Source organism: Palaemon carinicauda, chromosome 41 (assembly GCF_036898095.1).
Source record: "Palaemon carinicauda isolate YSFRI2023 chromosome 41, ASM3689809v2, whole genome shotgun sequence".
Classification (NCBI taxonomy): domain Eukaryota; kingdom Metazoa; phylum Arthropoda; class Malacostraca; order Decapoda; family Palaemonidae; genus Palaemon; species Palaemon carinicauda.
In genome coordinates this window covers 21041954-21061263 of record NC_090765.1, presented here as the reverse complement: position 1 = coordinate 21061263, position 19310 = coordinate 21041954, and the positions used below count along the sequence as shown (strand labels likewise).

Genomic DNA, 19310 nt, shown 5'->3' with positions numbered 1-19310 from the left:
CATATAGAGATACGTTTTTTCCGGTAATCTTTTAGTTAAGCCGGTGTCGTACTTGGCTGAATAAAAGGGTTAAATCACTGTCTTTAAAACCTGATTATGATAAATAAATCCTGTCAATAAAACAAGTAATAAAATTATATAGCCAAGAATCCCACCTTTTCCAGCCTGTCCATCATCTCCTCAAATTGCAAGCATGTTAATGGTATTTCTCCTTTGGCTGCATGTTGGTTCAGCCACTCCTCATCCTCTGAGTCCATATCATATTCAGGGATGTCTTGATCCGCAGAGAACGGATGAATGTGGATTAGCTGTCGGGGGGCCTGAAACAAAGAATCCGAAGATCAAGTACACTGTGAAAAATTAGGAGCACTTTATTCATTCTAAAAGAAAAGTACGTAACACACACACAAAAAAAGAAATACTTGTCCAGCTCCAGTATTGTTGCAATAATTTTATTTCCATTGTGTAATATCCTACTACCCAATACTAAGGTCTTCCATTTCCTTTACTAGCAATACATGGATGTCGCAATGCTGCCTTAAAGTGGGATGTAGTAATGTATGGTACTTTAGTAAATCAAACTTATCTACTTTAGGTAACAAATTTCCTTCATTTTAATGTCTCACATATATTTTGCAATTTCCTCTTCTCTTAGAGGTTACTCTTCCTGCATAAATTGAAATCCAAGGACTCCAACTAATTCTAGCAACCACCGCTAATCTTTTACAGTTACAGACCTACTAGTAGTTTTGTTATTAACCTTATAACATAACATCTTACTTTGGCTATCAAAATAAAATCATCAACCCTTTAAGTTTATTTTCTTGTCACATAAATTGTAAATACCGTATTTCCCGTGTCATAAGACGCACATTTTTTCTTGAAAAATGCCCCCAAAAATCACCCTGCGTCTTAACACTAAGATAAATTTGTATAAGGAAGTTTGACAACCCTCAAATACCCAACTAATAACTTACAAATACTCACTCAACAGACATAAAATATAAACCTTCAATTATCGTTCATATGTAATGAAATAAAAATATTTTCATATGCCTCGTTTATTATAGAACTATACCAAGTTATTTGTTTCGGTAATCAGCTGATGACTCGCTAGCTCCCTTCTATAAGCAAACAACTAGTGTAGTGGTCTCCTAGCCGACGCTTATTACAGTACATATTAGTTGTTTATGCAGTATTTATCTATCTTTTATTTTTTTTTTTTTTTTATTTTGTAAAAAGGCAATATTTTGATAATGACTTTGTTGCCTGAGTTCCGAAATAATACAAACAAACCGTTGCTGAATATGACCTTGAAAAATATAACATTTCACTGTTAGCTGAGTGCAGTGTTACCAAGTTAGCAGAAAACTAGACCTAGAGTAACATACAGTAGCAAAAGTAGGCCACCTAGAGGAATTTCTAGACTTCTTTGATCAATAATTAAGTTTGTACGATAAATTTGGAAAATATTACTGGAATTTTACTTCTTTTACCAAAATTTGATTAACAACATTTGGCAACACTGCTTTAATGTAAACAACACTTGGAAGACTAAACTAGTTGTTGTGGCAACTACGACAGATTTAGTGGTTTCTTCTATTAATATGTAAATAAATTGGGATAACTGGTGTTCAACTAATTAATATTAACTTCAAACATTTGCCAATATACCTAAAATTCAAAAATATACTGTACCAGATAAAAAACTTGCTAGTTTCGAACTAGGAATTGCTGCTAGGAATCATAAAATCCTCCATTTTTTCCCAAAAAAGGCTTTGCTAATTCAAGGGTGCGTCTTACCACTTGTAGCGTCTTATGACACAGGAAATACGGTGCTTGATTATTAGATGACCGCAAAAGACGTAATTTTAATCTAATCAACATAATACCATCATAAATTACCTGGACACTTCTTCAGACAGACACCATAAAGAAGTATAAAGTAAAATCAATCTGAATGATAAAAAAAAATAATATTGTAGCCTTAAATAGTCAGTATGATTTTCCAAAGATGGTTTGGTAAACTGTACAATCTGAAAGGATTTGATAATAATAATACAATAATTTCTAATTAAAAATTATACAGTATATGTGAGAAAGAGACTTCTCAAGTTTAACATAAATGTTAATTTTGATCCATATACAAAAATTTGAAAAAATTAATGTTTTTTTAATGTTCCATATTTCTATATCCTTGTATTATTCTGGTAATAAAAAATGCTTACTCTAATTTCTCCACCTTTATTAAAATGTAATGATCAATATTCACTTCACTGGGTGTGGTGGTTTATCTTTGTCCTCTGTTTGGGTACCGAGCTAAGGTAGGTGCTTGGTAATTACACTTATCACATGTTTTGTTAAAAGATAACAAGTTAAGTAATGCCAGTTTTATCCTGGTAACAATTACGCAGCCTTTTTGAGTAAATTTAACTGGTAGACCATACATTTCAAGAACCTCCCTAACTGTTACCTTGATAAAACACTCCTTACTTAACTCGTCTTCTTTTAACATCGTGCGACCCGAGATTGGTACCCAATCAAAGGACAAAGATGAACTACCACAACCAATGAAGTGAATATTGATTATTACATTTTAATAAAGGTGGAGAATTTAAGAATATACTTGCAAGCAATTATATGAATAGGTCCAAGTGGAAGTTTCCTGGAGCTGAGCAACTTCTTTCACCCAGCTCCAGTTGTCATGCGGTAACTCTTAAGAGAACTTCCAAAATAAGCATATGCTGTCTGTTGTGGAAGACATTATTTACCAGACAAACCTCTGTGTAAGACAGAAGGATTTTGGCACTAATTTCTACAATGACATCTGTGAAATGATGGGTGTTTATTGGCTTCATTATTTATATGAGTATGGTGCAGATGCCTAATACAAAGGGGAAGCTATGGTTGTGGCCAGCCCATGAATATTGTGAGCCCCGGGAGGGGGCTTGGTAGACATTTCTCCTCCCAAGGGTTTGAGAACTCTCATAATAGTCTCCGTCCATGTCTACTGAGTGTTTATTACAGAACGCTATGGTTGTGGCAACACCACGAATGGCATAGGTTTTGGGAGGGTCCTCAATTGACACTTCTCACAAAGATATAAGCTCTCATAATCCATTCTTGTAACCAGAAAGGGATTGTTTTCTTGGACAATCCCTTATTATTATTGTTATTATTATTATTTGCTAAGCTACAACCCTAGTTGGAAAAGCAGGATGTTATATAGTTTCAACTTGTGCTAACAAACAAGATAGGAAAGAACAGGCAGCAAGGAATAGCCCTCTTCCGGTATTTTCTGGGGAGCAGCAGCAGTCCTCTTTGGGTATAAGTGAACTGCCCTTAGAGGACAAAGTAAAACCTGTTAAGATCACCAGTTACCTCCTTTAATACCGATATTGTAAAGGAGTCAAATCCAGTATCACTAATAATAATATTTCAGATCTTAGCAACAAATTCCGGTAGAAAATTGAATGACAGATCTTTCCAACCCCTGGAGTGTAAAACAAGATAAGACAGGCCATGTACCTTGCTCATTCTTCTTGAAGAGGCTAGAGCTAAAAGGAAATTAGTCTTTAGTGCTAGGTCTCGGTCTAAAGCCTTGCTGAGGGGAACAAAGGGTGCCATTAAAGGGACTTCTGTACAGCATTGGAGATTGTATGAAAGGCATCAAATACTCCAAGCCTTTGCAAAAGCCAAATTTCAAACCAGGGAACAGATGATTACCTACAGCATACCAATTTGGAAGTTTTGCAAAAAAAAAAAATTTAAAAAACTTTAAATATGGGAGTTATCGAAATTGGGTGGTGATCAGCTGGACTAGAGCTACCACAATACCAATACAATTACCTATTTGAAAAAGACACGATCTCAGAACAAAACAGAGACCTTCGATTCGTACGGCGACCAAAAGTGAAGTAGCGACGTGACGTTAGCATTGCCTTGCCAATGAGTAGGTGAAAGCAAGGTGCAACCATAAATTGTTGTCATAACTACTAGTTTTTATTCCATATGGTCATAACGAAAGTATACCAAGAGCTTACCCCCTTTAACATGATGAGGGTTTGTGTTCGCGTAGGATCAACTATAATTTCTGATGGTCCTGATTGTTTGTTGTTACTGGGACTTTGTTAGAAACTGTATTCTTATCATTAAATAGTCATATTTTGGTTGAGATAACTGGAATCAAAACATTCAAGTGTTACTCAACTATTAATTTCTACATGTTCATAAAGAGAGGGGGTCCTTGCAGTATGCAAAAACCTCTCGTGTGGAGGGGGACAAGGTAAACAGAGTACATAAAGGAACCATGATACCATCCCTAAGGCAAGGGAAACAGCAGTACATGTAAAAAATAAGCACATTTATTTTGAGATCGTGAGTGACCTACAATCTTGTAATTGAGTGTCTTTAACTCGTGACTGTGATCGTCTTCAAGAAGAACAGTGTCAAGATCTTGATAACCTTCGATCTCATAATTATCAGTGTTCAATTCGTGACTGTGATCATTTTCAAAAAGACGAGCCTCAAGATCGTGAGTGACCAATCTCGTGATTGTAAGTGCTTAACTTGTGACTGTGATTGTCTTCAAGAAGAGCAACTTCGAGATCGTGATAACCTTCGATCTCATGATCGTGAATGTCTTCTAGAAGAGCGTCGAGATTGTGGGTGACCTTCGATCTCTATGGCAATCATTTGATCGTCGTGACCTTCGATCTCTATGGCAATCATTTGATCGTCAAGAACGACATCCTGGGAATCGTCAGTAAAGAAGAGAAGATAATCGGTCGTTCTGATGATTGGCGAGCAGGCCATGGGTTGACAATCATTAGTAGTTTCGAATACCACACCAGGTGAACATTGTACACGCGGGCTGAAACTTTGCCCGTGGGGAGAGGAAGAGAGATTGCGTACCGTTGGGTGATGGCAAGATCAGCAGAAGCGAGAGGGCTCGTCGTCAACAGGAAGCCGTTGTTTGGAAGAGGCGAGGAGGACCTCGTAGATAGCCGAGACGTCAGCCCACACTCCGATGTCCACTAGAAGAAAGTACAAAAAGGGAAATACCAAAAAAAAAAAAAAAAAAAAAAAAAAAAAAAAGGATGAGCATAATACTAAAGTCTAAATGGCTAAGTGTTGAGGAGGGGAAAGCAGAGATGTCCAATCTCTACCAGCCAAAAGCAAAAAGTGACGTTCATTGAACCGTGAGTAGATAGAGGTGGCTGGCCCCCAGCCACCCCCTATCTACCCACAGTTGTGGTTAAGTATGGTTGCCACCCTGCACTTTTTAATCTAGTAGCTGCCTTCCAGCTCCGCCGAAAGTGTATCAAAATAAATACCATAAGGTTTGTTAGTAGAGAAACAACTGTTAGATATTGTTTCATTCTCATACCACAACTCATATCCATACAGTAACACTGATGTCACTTAGCTGATATATAGCCTGATTTTTATATGTAATTTCAGGCGATTTGATTTCCAAATATTACTCAACCTAGCCATTGTATGACTCAATTGGTCACTTGTAAACAAAATTTTAGTTGAATCTATTATATTAAAATTTTGTCAATCCAATTGATCAGCGTATTTCTTCTCGGGTGTGTGACTACAATATCAAGGACAACAGTCAGTATTCATGACTTCCTTGTTTAGAAACACAAGAGAAAATTAATCGTTGGAAAAGGAATAACCCAGAAATGACAAGCAATATCATTACAGTACTCAACTAAAATCCCATGTCCAACATAAGGTGTGGTAATTTTAACCAAACCAAACCATTACATTATTCAACAACAAGCTATAGCTCAAGAGTTTGAGGTTAAACAGAAAATTAATACAATTTGACAATTGAAAACATTCCGTCAGGTAAAAATTACTTTTTCCTTTGCCTACACATACACAGAATTGACTGGTCTTTTCTTTACACATTCTACTCTGACATTCATCTTACACCTGACAACACCAAGATTACTAAGCAATTCTTCTTTGCTCAAGGGGTTAACAACTGCACTGTAATTGTTCAGTGGCTACTATCCACTTGCTAAGGGTAGAAGAGACTCTCTAGTTATGGTTCCTCTTACTTAAACCAACAGCTTTGCTACTCTCTGTAAAGAGGAAAAGGCTACCATCTTGGATTATGTGTTTGACAGTTACCAAAACAATGAAAAACTTAATGGGCCACATTCATTTTCTTGAAGCTTAACTGACAAGTCTAGCTTTACAGCAGAGTACCACAAAATTATGAATCATTTCCTTGACCTTAATGCTTAAAGTGTAGACTTAAGACCTATATAATATTTCTTTATATTTTTGTACACTTTTTAAAAAAAAAAAAATACTATTTTCTTTAGGACAAGTTGTAACTTTTTCCCACATTAGCTAGAATATAGGTACTTTTGGAGATTTGGGAAGTCTACTCTGTTTGGTAAAAGTGATTGCGCTAGCTCTCATATAATAATCTAACTTTTTAATGTCTATTGGCACTGTCTGAAAGAATATACTTCAACTTTCCCGTCTAACTTTTGCAAGGCCTTCATGCTTGTAATGCTCTTCTTACAATCTTTTCAGAATTCCCAGGATTGGTCATAAAATGTCTATCATTGGGTTTTAATTCTAGTGTTGCTTTTGACTCATTTTTTTCAACTTTAATAATGAAAAGGTAGTGGAAAACCTTTTAATACTGTTACTGAATGTATAACATAAGAGATATTGACAGGCGCAATAATGAATGCAATAAATTTAAAGCAATTTGTATCTTTCCCAACAATACAACCCTTGAGCTCTTTATTAGGGAATATACTTTTGGTGAAGCTAGAATACTAGCCATAAGACTTTTAGCGAGGCATAACTATCCCACCGCTAGTAAGCAAGGGGGGTAAAGGGGTACTACTGGTTTACCCCCCCCCCAAAACACACACACATACAAACACCTGTGTTCTATCGTCATTTGTTACTGTAGGCAGTACTCGCAAGGGGATAGGTGATGGCGGGACAAATTTGTATAGAGAGCTCAGGGTTTGTATCGTTAAGAAAAATAAAAATTACTTTAAATTTGTCATTTGTTCTGACAATTAATAAAAACACCTTCGCTATTTATTAGGGAAAACTCGCCTAAAAGTGGGAGGAAGTCCTAACCAACTGGCTGGTTTTAGACCAGGGGTATTCTTTTGTACTACACGTGATCTTAAAGAGGAATCCCAATCACACCTCACTAACCTACATGCATTTGCACACTTTAGCAACTTGAGAAATCCATGTGATTGTGTGATACTAGCATTGCGACTTGTCTAGGTAAGAATTCTCAGTCCTAAGACTTCCTAGAACAAGCCATAAACATTACCAAATTCCCACCTCGCAAAGGTGATATAGGGAAGTAAAAAATTTATGTGCATATATCAGGCTACACAAGGGAAATGGTTATACCTATGGACAGTGGAGGCCAGTTTGTAACATACCGTAGGTGATATGCCCCAAGAAAAAGGGCAAGATGAAAAAAAGATGATGCCATTCACTCTTATCATTCATTCAAGCATTAATACTGTGTAACGCCACCCTTCAATGTCTAGTACTTGTCCATCAAGGAACTCGAGGTGTTTAAACCACTTAATGAGTAGCCACTACAGGTTAGATGAAAGAAATGGGAGATGAAGGTCGTCAGATGCTTCACAATGCCCACTGGAAGAACCTACGCCAGAATAGTTTTCTTGAACGCTAAGAGCGCGTTTACAATGCTAAGACTGTGAGCTCTTGTTTCCTTGGCTGCGGAGGAGTTAGGATTCGAGAGGTGCTCCATGACTTTGTGAATTCACACCAAGATTGTATTCTTTGTGATTCTCCTCTTAACCTTTCCCATGGTGACAAACCTCCTTTCCAATAGGGAGCCATCTCCTGGAGATCATTAGAGGTAACACCTCATAGCCCATACTGACCATAGAAGCAGTTGATCTGGATCATCGGTTATATCCCAAAAACTTCCAAACTGGAAGGGCTCAAATCTGGAATTCGTTGCTGTTGGATTTTGGGTCTTGCAGCACGCTCAGGGACGAAGTCTAGTATTACCTGTCCCCAACCCTTACAAGGGGAGACGTTGACATTGTAATAAAGGGCGTTCATTAATTCTCCTGGCCGAAAGCAGGTTGTCTCAAGTGTCAGGTGAATATTTTGATGTCTGACAAAGCGGCCCAACAGTGCTCCTTTCTGGGATTGCAATACTCTATGTTTTCTGAAGGTGGTCTAACTTCCAGCTGAGAACAGGTACGTTCGGGACTCCATACGAGGGCAGACAATCCCAACTGATAGGAAAAACCCTTTTCCGTCAGAGAAGAGGCTCAAGGAGGAGCGGTAGCCTTTGACCGTTGAGACCACGAGGAATCTCCTCCCTGAGGTGTCAAAGGAACTTTATCATCACTAGAATAGTGGCGTTGAGAGGGGCAATACCAATTCCACAACCTCCAACATAGAAGACTGCCTGCCTTTGCCTGGTAGACATCGGTTGATGATCTCCCAGGTAACGAGACATCTTTTTCCCAATGGGTTGTGGAAAGCCTCTCCTTGAGAGATGATTATTATTATTATTATTATTACTTGCTAAGCTATAACTCTACTTGGAAAGCAGGACGCTATAAGCCCAGGGGCTCCAACAGGAAAAATAGCCAAGAAAGGAAACAAGTAAAAATAAAATATTTTAAGAGCAGTAACATTAAAACAAATATTTCCTATATAAACTATAACTTTAACAAAACAAGAGGAAGAGAAATAAGATAGAATAGTGTGGACAAGTGTACCCTCAAGCAAGAGAACTCTAACCCAAGACAGAACAAGATCATGGTACTGAGGCTATGACACTACCCAAGACTAGAAAACAGTGGTTTGATTTTGGAGTGTCATTCTCCTAGAACAGCTGCTTACCATAGCTAAAAAGTCTCTTCTACCCTTACCAAGAGAAAAGAGGCCACAGAACAATTACAGTGCAATAGTTAACCCCTTGAGTGAAGAAGAATTGTTTGGTAATCATAGTGTTGTCAGTGTATGAGGACAGAGGAGAATATGTAAAGAATAGGTCAGATTATTCGGTGTATGTGTAGGCAAAGGGAAAATGAACCTAACCAGAGAAAAAGATCCAATTTAGTACTGTCCTTGCCAGTCAAAGGACCCCATAACTCTAGCAGTAGTATCTCAACGGGTGGCTGGTGCCCTGGCCAACCTACTACTGGATAACATCCTGCAATGAAGTCGTAGTGCCTTCTACGACTTATGGAAACCTCTCTGTGTGGTTGTCTGCAAAGATCGTGACTTGGAGGGGGGGTCCCCGGCACCTCTGTGAGCAGATGCAAAAGGTTTGGAAATCATTCTGCCTGGTGCCAGCTTGGAGCTAAGAGGCTCATCAATAGGCTTGGATGTCCTTTCTTATTGAGTAATCTTACTAGGCCATCCAGAGAGAAGGTTACAGCAAATTAAATCTTGGGAAGGCTCATTGAAACAAACTATTGTGATAAAACCAATTCCGGCTTTACACTTAATGTAGTTTGGTAAGAATTCCTAATTTGTTAAAGCAACAAAGCCAAAATGTCTAGAAGCTGATGCTTTTAGTTTCCTTCACTACAGAAATAAGGAACAGCCTTCTGGGCAGAGTTACAATAACATGGAAATCACAAATTTTAAGAAATTTGTATTTTTCCTAACAGTACTTACCTCAAACTACTTTCTTAGGAGTATCTGGGATTCTCCTCCCAACCAACCAGAATTTTGTCCAGTTTCCCCTATCTCCATTTTCTATAGTGGGTCCCTCTGGCAGATGGATACTCGCCCTGAGGCGACCCGGGTCAGCGTGCGAGAACATGGAGCTAGGTCTCAGTCATCAGTAAGCTTTTGATAATTATGGTATCGAACTCCTGTAAGACACTCGGGGAAGGATGGGCGGGCAATAACCCGAAAGTAGTTCGAGGTAAGTACTGTTAGGAAAAATACAAATTACTTAAAATTTGTGATTTGTTCCAACACGGAGTACTTACCTCGAACTACTTTCTTAGGAGACTTACACCTTAGGAGGCCAGAGTGGACTTACAGGCCGGAAGACCTGCTGGATATTAAATGATTGAACCTAGATAGGAGGCTAGGTTCTGCTGACAATAAAACAGGATAGGAGACTCGGGGAGAACTACGCAAAAAACTTTCTAGTGTCTAAGTAACTCGCCTCTGTAAAACTCTCCGGACGAGGGCATCTCCAATGAACGATTCTCACATGGGCAGAGGAAAGGGAAAGGGAATAGAGGGGAAGCAGGAACAAGGGGGATAGTAAGGAAGGAACTTGTGTCGCTTGGAATTACTTCCCACGGGCTTCAACCTTGAACCTGTTGAAGCACGGAAATGACTGGGCTGATGAAGGAGGAGTCCAGACTTCCTTGTACAGTCCTTCAGGTAGGGGGCCTTAAAAGTGGACTGTCTGGACCATGTACCCGCTTTCAGAATTTGGCCTACCGCCATGTTCTTATCGAAGGCTAATGACGTGCTCAGACCTCTAATGTCATGGGGGCGCAGTCTGCCCGGCACCGAGGATCCGTCACTGTCATAGGCTTTCTTTATGACTTGTCGCAACCAGAAGGAGATGGTGTTCCTGGACACTGCCTTCTTTACCGGGCCCGAGGAGACAAACAGGCTCTTAATCCCAGGGCAAAGTCTGGCTGTCCTTTCCAGGTATTTCCTAACTGCCCTGACTGGGCACAACAATAAATCTCCCGGATTGTCTGAACGTGGAATTGCTGGGACCGAAAAGCCCTCAAATCTGGGGTCCCAGGAGGCAGGATTCTGCGTTCTGGCTACGAAGTTAGGAAAGACCTTGAAACTTAAATCCTTCCACCCCTTCGAGTGCGAAACCTCGTACGACAACCCGTGGAGCTCCCTAACTCGTTTAGCGGAAGCCAAGGTGAGGAGGAAGACTGTCTTAAGGGTAAGGTCTTTGTCATGTATGTTCCTGAGGGGTTCGAAGGGTGGTCTAGATAGGGCCTTAAGGACTCTGACTACGTCCCATTGCTGAACTCTGGATGAACATGGAGAACACGATTGTTCGAAGCCCCTAATGAGCATCAAGATCTGCCGGGAAGCTCCTAGATAGAGTCCCTTGAGGAGAAAGACCTGACCCAATGCTGCTTGGACACCCCTGATGGCCGGGATATACTCCTAGGTCGTCTCTCAGGTGAACTAGGAAGTCCGCTACCTTATAAATGGAAACATCCAACGGCCTGAGGTTCTGGAAGGCACACCACTTCGTGAATGCGGCCCACTTAGCTTGGTAAACTAAGACTGAAGATTTTCTCAGATATCCAGTCATCCTCCCGGCGGTCTTAGACGAGTATCCCTCCTTCCTCAGGAGACGCTCGGTAACCTCCACGCGTGTAGGCGGAGGGACCGAGGGTTTTCGTGAAACTTCTCGAAGTGGGGCTGACGGAGGAGGTCTTCTCTGTCCGGAAGCAGCCACGGTGGAAGGACCGCCAGCTCCTTTAGGTCTGCGAACCACTCTCTCCCCAGCCACCAGGGCACTACCAAAGTCATCTGCAGGTTCTTCGCACGTCTGACTCTGTTGAGGACTTGTCTAAGGGTCCCGAAGGGAGGGAAGGCGTAAACGTCGAGACCGTCCCACATGTGCTGGAAGGCGTTCTCGAACGCTGCTGCTGGGTCTGGGACTGGAGAACAGAACACGGGGAGCTGGGCGTTGAGCTTTGTGGCGAACAGGTCCATCACCAGCGACCCCCACTTCAGGATGATTGTCTGGGCCACTTCCGGGAGTAAGGACCACTCTGACCCTACTACAGTACTTGACCCACCCTGCTGAGGCCGTCGGCTAGGACGTTCCTTTTCCATGGAATGAACCTGGCTGTGAGCTCGAAGTGTTCCCTTTCGGACCATTCCAGGATCTTTGATGTGAGGTCGCACAACTCCCACGATTTTAAGCCCTCCTTGCTTCTTCACGTAGGCTACCACAGTGGCGTTGTCGCACACGAGCGCCAGTGTTTCCTCGGAGAAGGTGGATGAACTCTAAGCACGCTCTCTGAACCGCCATCAGTTCTAGGACGTTTATATGCAAGTTCTTCTTCTTGGGGAGACCACTTTCCCTTCGCTGATTCGTCGAGGAGATGGGCTCCCCACCCCTCCTTTGACGCGTCCGTGAAGAGCAACATCTCTGAAGGGGTGGTCGCGAATGGCATCCCTTTAAGGGTGTTCGCCCTGTCGGACCACCACTTCAGGGTCTCCTTCGTCTCCTGGGAACCGATGACTACAGTATCTTGTGCGGGGACTCCCCCGGGGACCAGAGTTCTTTCAGGTTCCATTGAACCGCCCTTAGCTTGAGTCTCCCCCCCGAGGGACTAGCTTCTCTAAAGATACCAGGTGGCCCACTAACCTCTGCCAGTCCTTGGCTCTCACTGGGAAGTCCGATAGGAAGGGGAGGATTATCCGGTCCAGGTTTTTGAGCCTCTCTGTGGAGGGGAATCACTCTCTCCATCTTGGAGTCCAGGTAAGTCATCCTGGTGGAGAGGATCAACTGTGACTTTTCCATGTTGATGGTGATCCCCAAGTCTTTGCAGAACCGTAGAAGCTTCGCGCCTTGCTCCTTCAGTGCTTCCTCTGAGGCTGAAAGCAGAAACCAGTCGTCTAGGTATCGGATTAGGCGGATCCCCTGTTCGTGAGCCCAGACTGACACTGTTGTGAAGATTCTCGTGAAGACCTGCGGAGCTGTCGACAGCCCGAAGCATTAGGTTCTGAACTGCAACGACTGGGAACCCCACTTCACCCTTAGGAACTTCCTGCTGGAGGGGTGGACAGGGATCTGAAAATATGCGTCCTTGAGGTCCAGCGACATCATGAAGCCCCCTTCCCTCAAGGCTGCCATCACCGACTTCGGAGTGTCCATCTTGAAGTAGGTCTTGCTTATGAACTTGTTGAGGGCCAAGAGGTCTATGACCGGCCTCCAACCCTGTCGCCTTCTCCACCAGGAAGAGCCTGCTGTAGAACCACGGGGACGGGTCTCTGACTAGTTCTAATGCTCCTTTGCTCAGCATAGCTGACACCTCCTCTTGTAATGCCGCCTTCTTCAAGGGGTCCTTGGGAGCCAACCACTCTGCCCGCTGGTCGGGGATCAGAGGGGGCGGGTCTGCTAGGAAGGGAACTCTGTACGCATACCTCAGGACTGCCACGGACCATGGGTCCACTCCGTTGTCCCGCCAAGAACGTTTGAGGCATCCCCCTACCTGAGGCTTCAGCAGGAGTAGGGGGCCTCTCTTCCCACCTTCTCCTGAAGGCGCGGCTAGAATGGCCTCTCCTGGAGTTGGAGTAATTTGGCCTAAAGGAGGCCTGCGGAGTAGTGCTTCCCCTACGGGAGTCTGCGACGCTTGACGCCAGGACGATGAAGGGGAGTCCCATCTAGGTTGCGCTGCAGAGGTGTGGGAACCGTCCGGCGCAGCCCTTCTGTGAGTGGGACATCTTGCTGCAGGGGGCCTGGTATCTCCTGTCTCCTTGAGCTTCCGTACCCTCTCCATATCTTCCTCCACTGCCTTCAGGGGGAAGAAAGAGTCACCCCACACTGGGGAGTTCCTCAGGCACTTCGCTTCCCTCTCGAGGAGCCTACGGACCAACTTATTGAGGACAGTGTCTCTCCTCCGTAAGATTCAGTTGGCCGTCTGTGTGAGGGACTGGAAGGTGAGGAACTTCATTGCATTCCCACCTGAGCGGATCAGTTCCTGGAGTAGCGTTCGGTTTTCAGGTACTGCCAAGTCATGGGATAGTTGAAAATCCACTAAGGTGCAAGCCCCCCAGTCTAGCCACGACGTGACGTTCACTATGTCCTGGGCCGTGTCCTCCATCATCGAAGCCTCGGCTGGAGAAAAGCACACTGGGGCAGAGGAGGCCCTGTCTTCCGCACTGCCCTGATTAAGGGTGGCTATCACCGCTTTGACTGTGCGGGGCCCTGAGTGCCGCCCGTCAGGGACGTAAAACCTCTTCTGGGTCCTTAACTCCGGCAGCAGCTTGAAGGACCCTTGGGCCCTGAAAGAGTTTACTTAACCCGCGACGTACCTGTCCACGTGGTCCATCCCCAACTTAACGTCTGGGGCCAACGGAAGGGTTAGCGATGGCTTCTGTTGGACGGGGTTGTCGACCATCCTTCCCAGACCCGAGAGCCAGGCTTACTCTGTCAAGGGTTTCAGGTCGTCCAGTTTAAGGTGTCGTCTGATAAGGGCCAGCACTTTTCTATAGGAAGAAACCTTGTCTGCTGAGCACTCCCCACCGTCCATCAGTCCTTTCACCAATTGGTCCTCCGCGTCGGGTGCATCGCCGATCACGGATGGAGCCACGTGGGAGGCTAGGTCATCTCTCTCTCGCCGATCCAATGGCGCGGGTACTTCCAACACGGGTGGATCCGCCGAGACGGAGATAGCCGTGATGGGTCTACCCCCTCCCGGGGAGCTCTATGGGACCAGGGGTCCACGGTGAGCCGCCGGTTGGCCAGGGCACTTGGACAGAGCTGCCGGGGGACCAGGGATGGGGGCCATGTTACCGGGCCGAAGCAGTGGCTCTCTCCGCTGGGCGGGTAAAGGCATGGCGAAGTCGACGTGTGTCGGCGGCTTCCGCCAACGGGCGGACTGAGCGGACGACACGTGTGGTAAGGGCGAAGGAGCGGCTCTAGCGGGCCACGTGGATGATACTGGAGCGGCGGCTGCCCTGATCAGCTCGCTACAGGGAACCGTCACTCGAACCCACTTATCCCTGGACGAGCGCCCTTTCTTGCTCCTCTTCCTGGAGGCCTTCGAGCGTTTCCTGGACGGGGCTGAGCGGGAGCGAGATCTCCTCCTACAGAACCTCTTTCGTTTCCTTCTCGCCTCACGGGGATCAGTCTTCCGAAGAGGACGAGTCTGACAATGATGATGAGGAGGAAGGGGTAGAGACGGAAGAAGAGCTCGCCGAGTCCTCCTCCGACGATGTAGGGTCTTCGTGCTGCTTCACCGGCATGAACGGCTGCATAAAGTCGGGCAGGAGCGTCGACGATGGTGCCAGGGGAGTCTGTAGCGCCTTCCTGGACGCAAACCACCCGTTGAACTCCTCCTCTTGGCACATTGGCGACCTGAAGGGCATCCTAGGCGCCGTCCAAACAATGGAGTCGGGGTCCGACGAACCTGTAGGCTGCCTCTTCTTGTCTACTTCTCCCCCGGGCGCTGAAGTACCTGAAATACACTGTCATAATGTGGGGGAAGGAGTCGATCCTGTCTTCCCCCACACCGGGTCTTCGGTCGAGACGGGTCCTGCAGGCACCAGAACCTCGTCTCCCGAGCACATTCCCGCCCCCCCGGTAGGCCCCCCACACGCCTGCGAATCAACAACAGCCCCTACATCAGTTAAATCGGACTCATGGGGAGCGGCAATGGGCCGCTTCCCCGCAACGGACTTACTGTACCTTGTCCCCTACTCTAGGTAGGGGAAGGTGACGGGGATCCTCTCTCCGATGGAGCGGTGGGTGAAGCCAAGGGCGAAGCGGCCCCCACCTTATTAGGAGACCTTTTAGGTGCCTTTTTCTTCTTAATCGCGTACAAGGCCCACTGGATCTCCGGCCAGGACGTGCATGCCGGACACATGGCGGACGGGGAACACACGCTACTCCTGCACGAGGAGCACAGGGTATGCGGGTCAACCTCCGGCTTCGACATGAACGCACCACACGATTTACCGGCCTTAGGCCCGGGGCAACGACATTGGGGATCCATACGTAAGCACAAAAGCACCAAGCAACACAAGAACACTGGGAAAGGAGGTGGATGAAAGGGTACAAGGGAATTGGTAAACACGCGGTAACCACGTGGGGACACAAAGGGTCGCTCGGGATATGAGAGAGCAGCGAGATATGAACTACGCGCAACCAGAAGCTTACTGATGACCGAGACCTAGCTCCAAGCTCTCGCACGCTGACCCGGGTTGCCTCAGGGCGAGTAGGCCTATCCATCCGCCACAGAGGGACCCACTATAGAAAACGGAGATAGGGGAAACTACACAAAATTCTGGTCGGTTGGGAGGAGAATCCCAGATACTCCTAAGAAAGTAGTTTGAGGTAAGTACTCCGTGTTAGAACAAACAGTCATTTGCATGAATTCATAAATTTTTTTGTGACATTTCTGCTTAGGGTTCCTTTGGGAATTTCTTTTCAATACTGCATATTACTCCAAATACATGAAATGTAATTCTCTTCTGATTTTGCTTTTACATATTACACAAGGGCATTCAGTTCATGAGAGTTTTCTTTAAAGTTAGATGACCATTTCTGGTCATTCCATATGAATGAGGGTACCTCATCAGTAACATACACACTTCAGTGCACTCTCATTTACTTGTACTGTACATAGTTCTCAATCACAAAAATAGTATTCCTATAAACATTATAAGTATACAGGCACTTAAAATGTTACTTAACTACTAAAACTAAGGGTTAAAGTAAATTGAAGGTGAAGTTTCTAGATTACATGTGTTTGAAGTGTTCTTTGAAAAAAAAAAAAAAAATCAAGAGCTAGATGACTTGGGTTAGTATGCAAAAACTGAAGGGTCCTATCATCTACGTACACCTAGATGATATGAAGGGCAGCTCTCTAACTTCTGGACTGACTTTTCAGATTGAAATAAGTATTCTAAGAAATATTGCCTCATACAATATCCAGATTTTCTTAAATTACTTTTCCCACAGGTGTCAATACCAAGTGGTAAATTGTAGCTATTTTAAGTAACCTTCCAAATATTTCAATACTTCACTCTTTTAATGATTGTAAATTATGGCAAGTACACTATTCCATCAAAGATAGCTCACCTTATAGGTGGGAGGATACATAGAATCCAGGACGGACACATCATCGTTACCAGCTTCATAGACTTCTGGAACCGGAATAATACGTTGGTGGAAGATGGCCTGCTGAAGATGGTGTTCCTGAAAAGAGATGTTACATTACTTCAAATGAAAATAATTATATTAAATAACACAACTATACTGTACCAATATGCTACATTCACTTATCGAATACCAGATATGAACAGCAATGGCATCATGAAAAATAGTATCATTCAAACATCAAATTTTCAAACTGTACCACGATCTTAAAACTGTGAATCTTTATATTATTATTGTTATTATTATTATTATTATTATAAATTTTACTTGCTAATCTACAACCCTAGTTGGAAAAGCAGGATGCTATAAGCCCAAGGGCTCCAACAGGGAAAATATCCCACTGAGAAAAGGAAACATAAAATAAAATTTTTACGAACAGTGACAACATTAAAATAAATATTTCCTATATAAACTATAAAAACTCTAACAAAACCAGTGGAAGAAAAATAAGAGAAAATAGTGTGCCCGAGAATACCCTCAAGCAAGAGAACTCTAATCCAAGATAGTGGAAGACCATAGTACAGAAGCTATGGCACTACCCAAGACCAGAGAACAATGGTTTGATTTTGAAGTGCCCTTCTCATACAAAAAAAAAAAAAAAAAAAAGATAATTTCAATATACAGTACAAATTTTCAGTTAAACAATTGCCTTTTTTACATCAGCTATTCTTTTTACTAACCATAAAGGTTTACTTTTAGTCACTGGGATATTCTATATGATATAAGATCAATAATTAATATCCATATAATAGAAAAATTAGGAAAGAGGAATAGGGTAAATGGCCCAGATGCTAAAAATTTTGAAGGTGTGAAGACAGAAATCAGGGAAATTTCTTTGAGGCTGCACCTCACTTTACAGCTATTTTCATCAGCAGATTACCACAATGAAGGCACATCCTAAAGAGAACCTAAGCATTTCTACTAAATCGCAAATTATAAAAATGAGCTTACGATGCCCACAACCTACTCTTGGCAGTTCAGGAGTGAACAGCCCCTAACAAAATCTATCATCTAGGTCTACTTCCACTAGTGAGAGAACATCTGTTTCATGAGATGAGGTGGAGGCACCTATGAGGTAACATGTCTAACAATCCTGAATCCTGTAATCTTCACAGGAATTGCTTAAGAAACAAGTAAAGGGCTTTGCCAATGATACAAAGTATTGCGAATAGCAGCTCTAATTGCACGGTGCCATCTGCGACGATGATGTCCTCAAGAGGGTTGTCTCTCACCAAGTATTGGAAATGCCACATACCCAATAAAAGACCTCCAAGAAGTCTGAAACATTCAGTGTTCCTCATATCCAACATAAAAATCTTGTCCTTGACAGTGATTGAACCTTGGTTTCTTTGAAGGTACGTACATGCGATCTCTTCAGTCCATAGTTCAAGGAGATAAAGACCTAGAATGGGACCTCCTCCTCTTGCACAAAAAGGGAAGATCATATAAAGAACAAGATGAAGACATGAAGAGACGCTGCACTAGCTCCTTACCACAATCCATCTGGAGGAAGCCAGCCAATGAATTGTCCATGCAGTTATGAGTTTTGAGAGGGGCATGTGAGACCTAACCATAAGGAACTGCAGTCTTGTAACCTAGTTCAGATGAAACAAACTTCCATAGAAAGGACAAATCTACTGATACCACTACCAAAACAGCAAGGAGCACCGAACATTGATACCATAACCAAAACAGCAAGGAGCACCGAACATAGATTGACAAGTACTTAACGTAGATAATGGAATAAGGAATGCCACACAGCTAATCCGAGAAAGAACCTATCAAATACCACAGAGTTGAATACAATGATGATATCACATTCTGGTAGAGTTGAAGTAAGAGTTCAGAGTCTGTCAAGTTAGATCGTTCTGGGATGACAACGGATGAAGTTTCAAACAAACCAGGAGTGGACAAAGGCAACAGATCAAGAGATGGGTGGAAGTCTGTTATGACAAGCTTTATCAGGATTTAACTTCAAGAAGTAGGGATGTGAAGAGAGAAAGAGTATATACCTAGCAGAAAATGGACGAGGGGGCACAGTTCTGGTGACAGGAATGAACATGTATTCAAAAGAAGTATTTTAGAAGTACTGTATTTGGTCATCAGAAACCAACCATTGCTAATAAGACCACTCATAACACGTCTATTGACTGTGGGAATTATATAGAGACAAATTCACTTTTAGCAAGACAGACACAGAAGATATGTAATGCAATCCAAAGAATGACTGTATGAGCTTCAGCCAAGAAGACCTTGGCAAATACCTGTACTGTACATGGAGGTATATTGAATTTTACTCTGGGTAAATTATTAGCTTCAATAAATGCCACATTTGGTTCAGCATATATCACTCCACAGAAGAATCACTCTACAACATATTAATGTTGAACTAAAATGGATT

At 43.4% G+C, this 19310-nt stretch overlaps 1 protein-coding gene across 2 annotated transcripts in view; it reads right to left on the bottom strand.

Moving 5' to 3' along the window:
* The window catches only part of E(Pc) (Enhancer of Polycomb), a 75134-nt gene that overhangs the window by 22127 nt on the left and 33697 nt on the right, over positions 1–19310 (bottom strand). For both annotated transcript variants that reach the window (XM_068364191.1, XM_068364192.1), the window contains exons 2-3: positions 16832–16948; positions 156–320 (exon numbers count right to left, since the gene is read on the bottom strand). In XM_068364191.1, coding sequence (XP_068220292.1) covers positions 156–320; positions 16832–16948 — 282 coding nt within the window. The remainder of the gene's footprint in view (positions 1–155; positions 321–16831; positions 16949–19310) is intronic.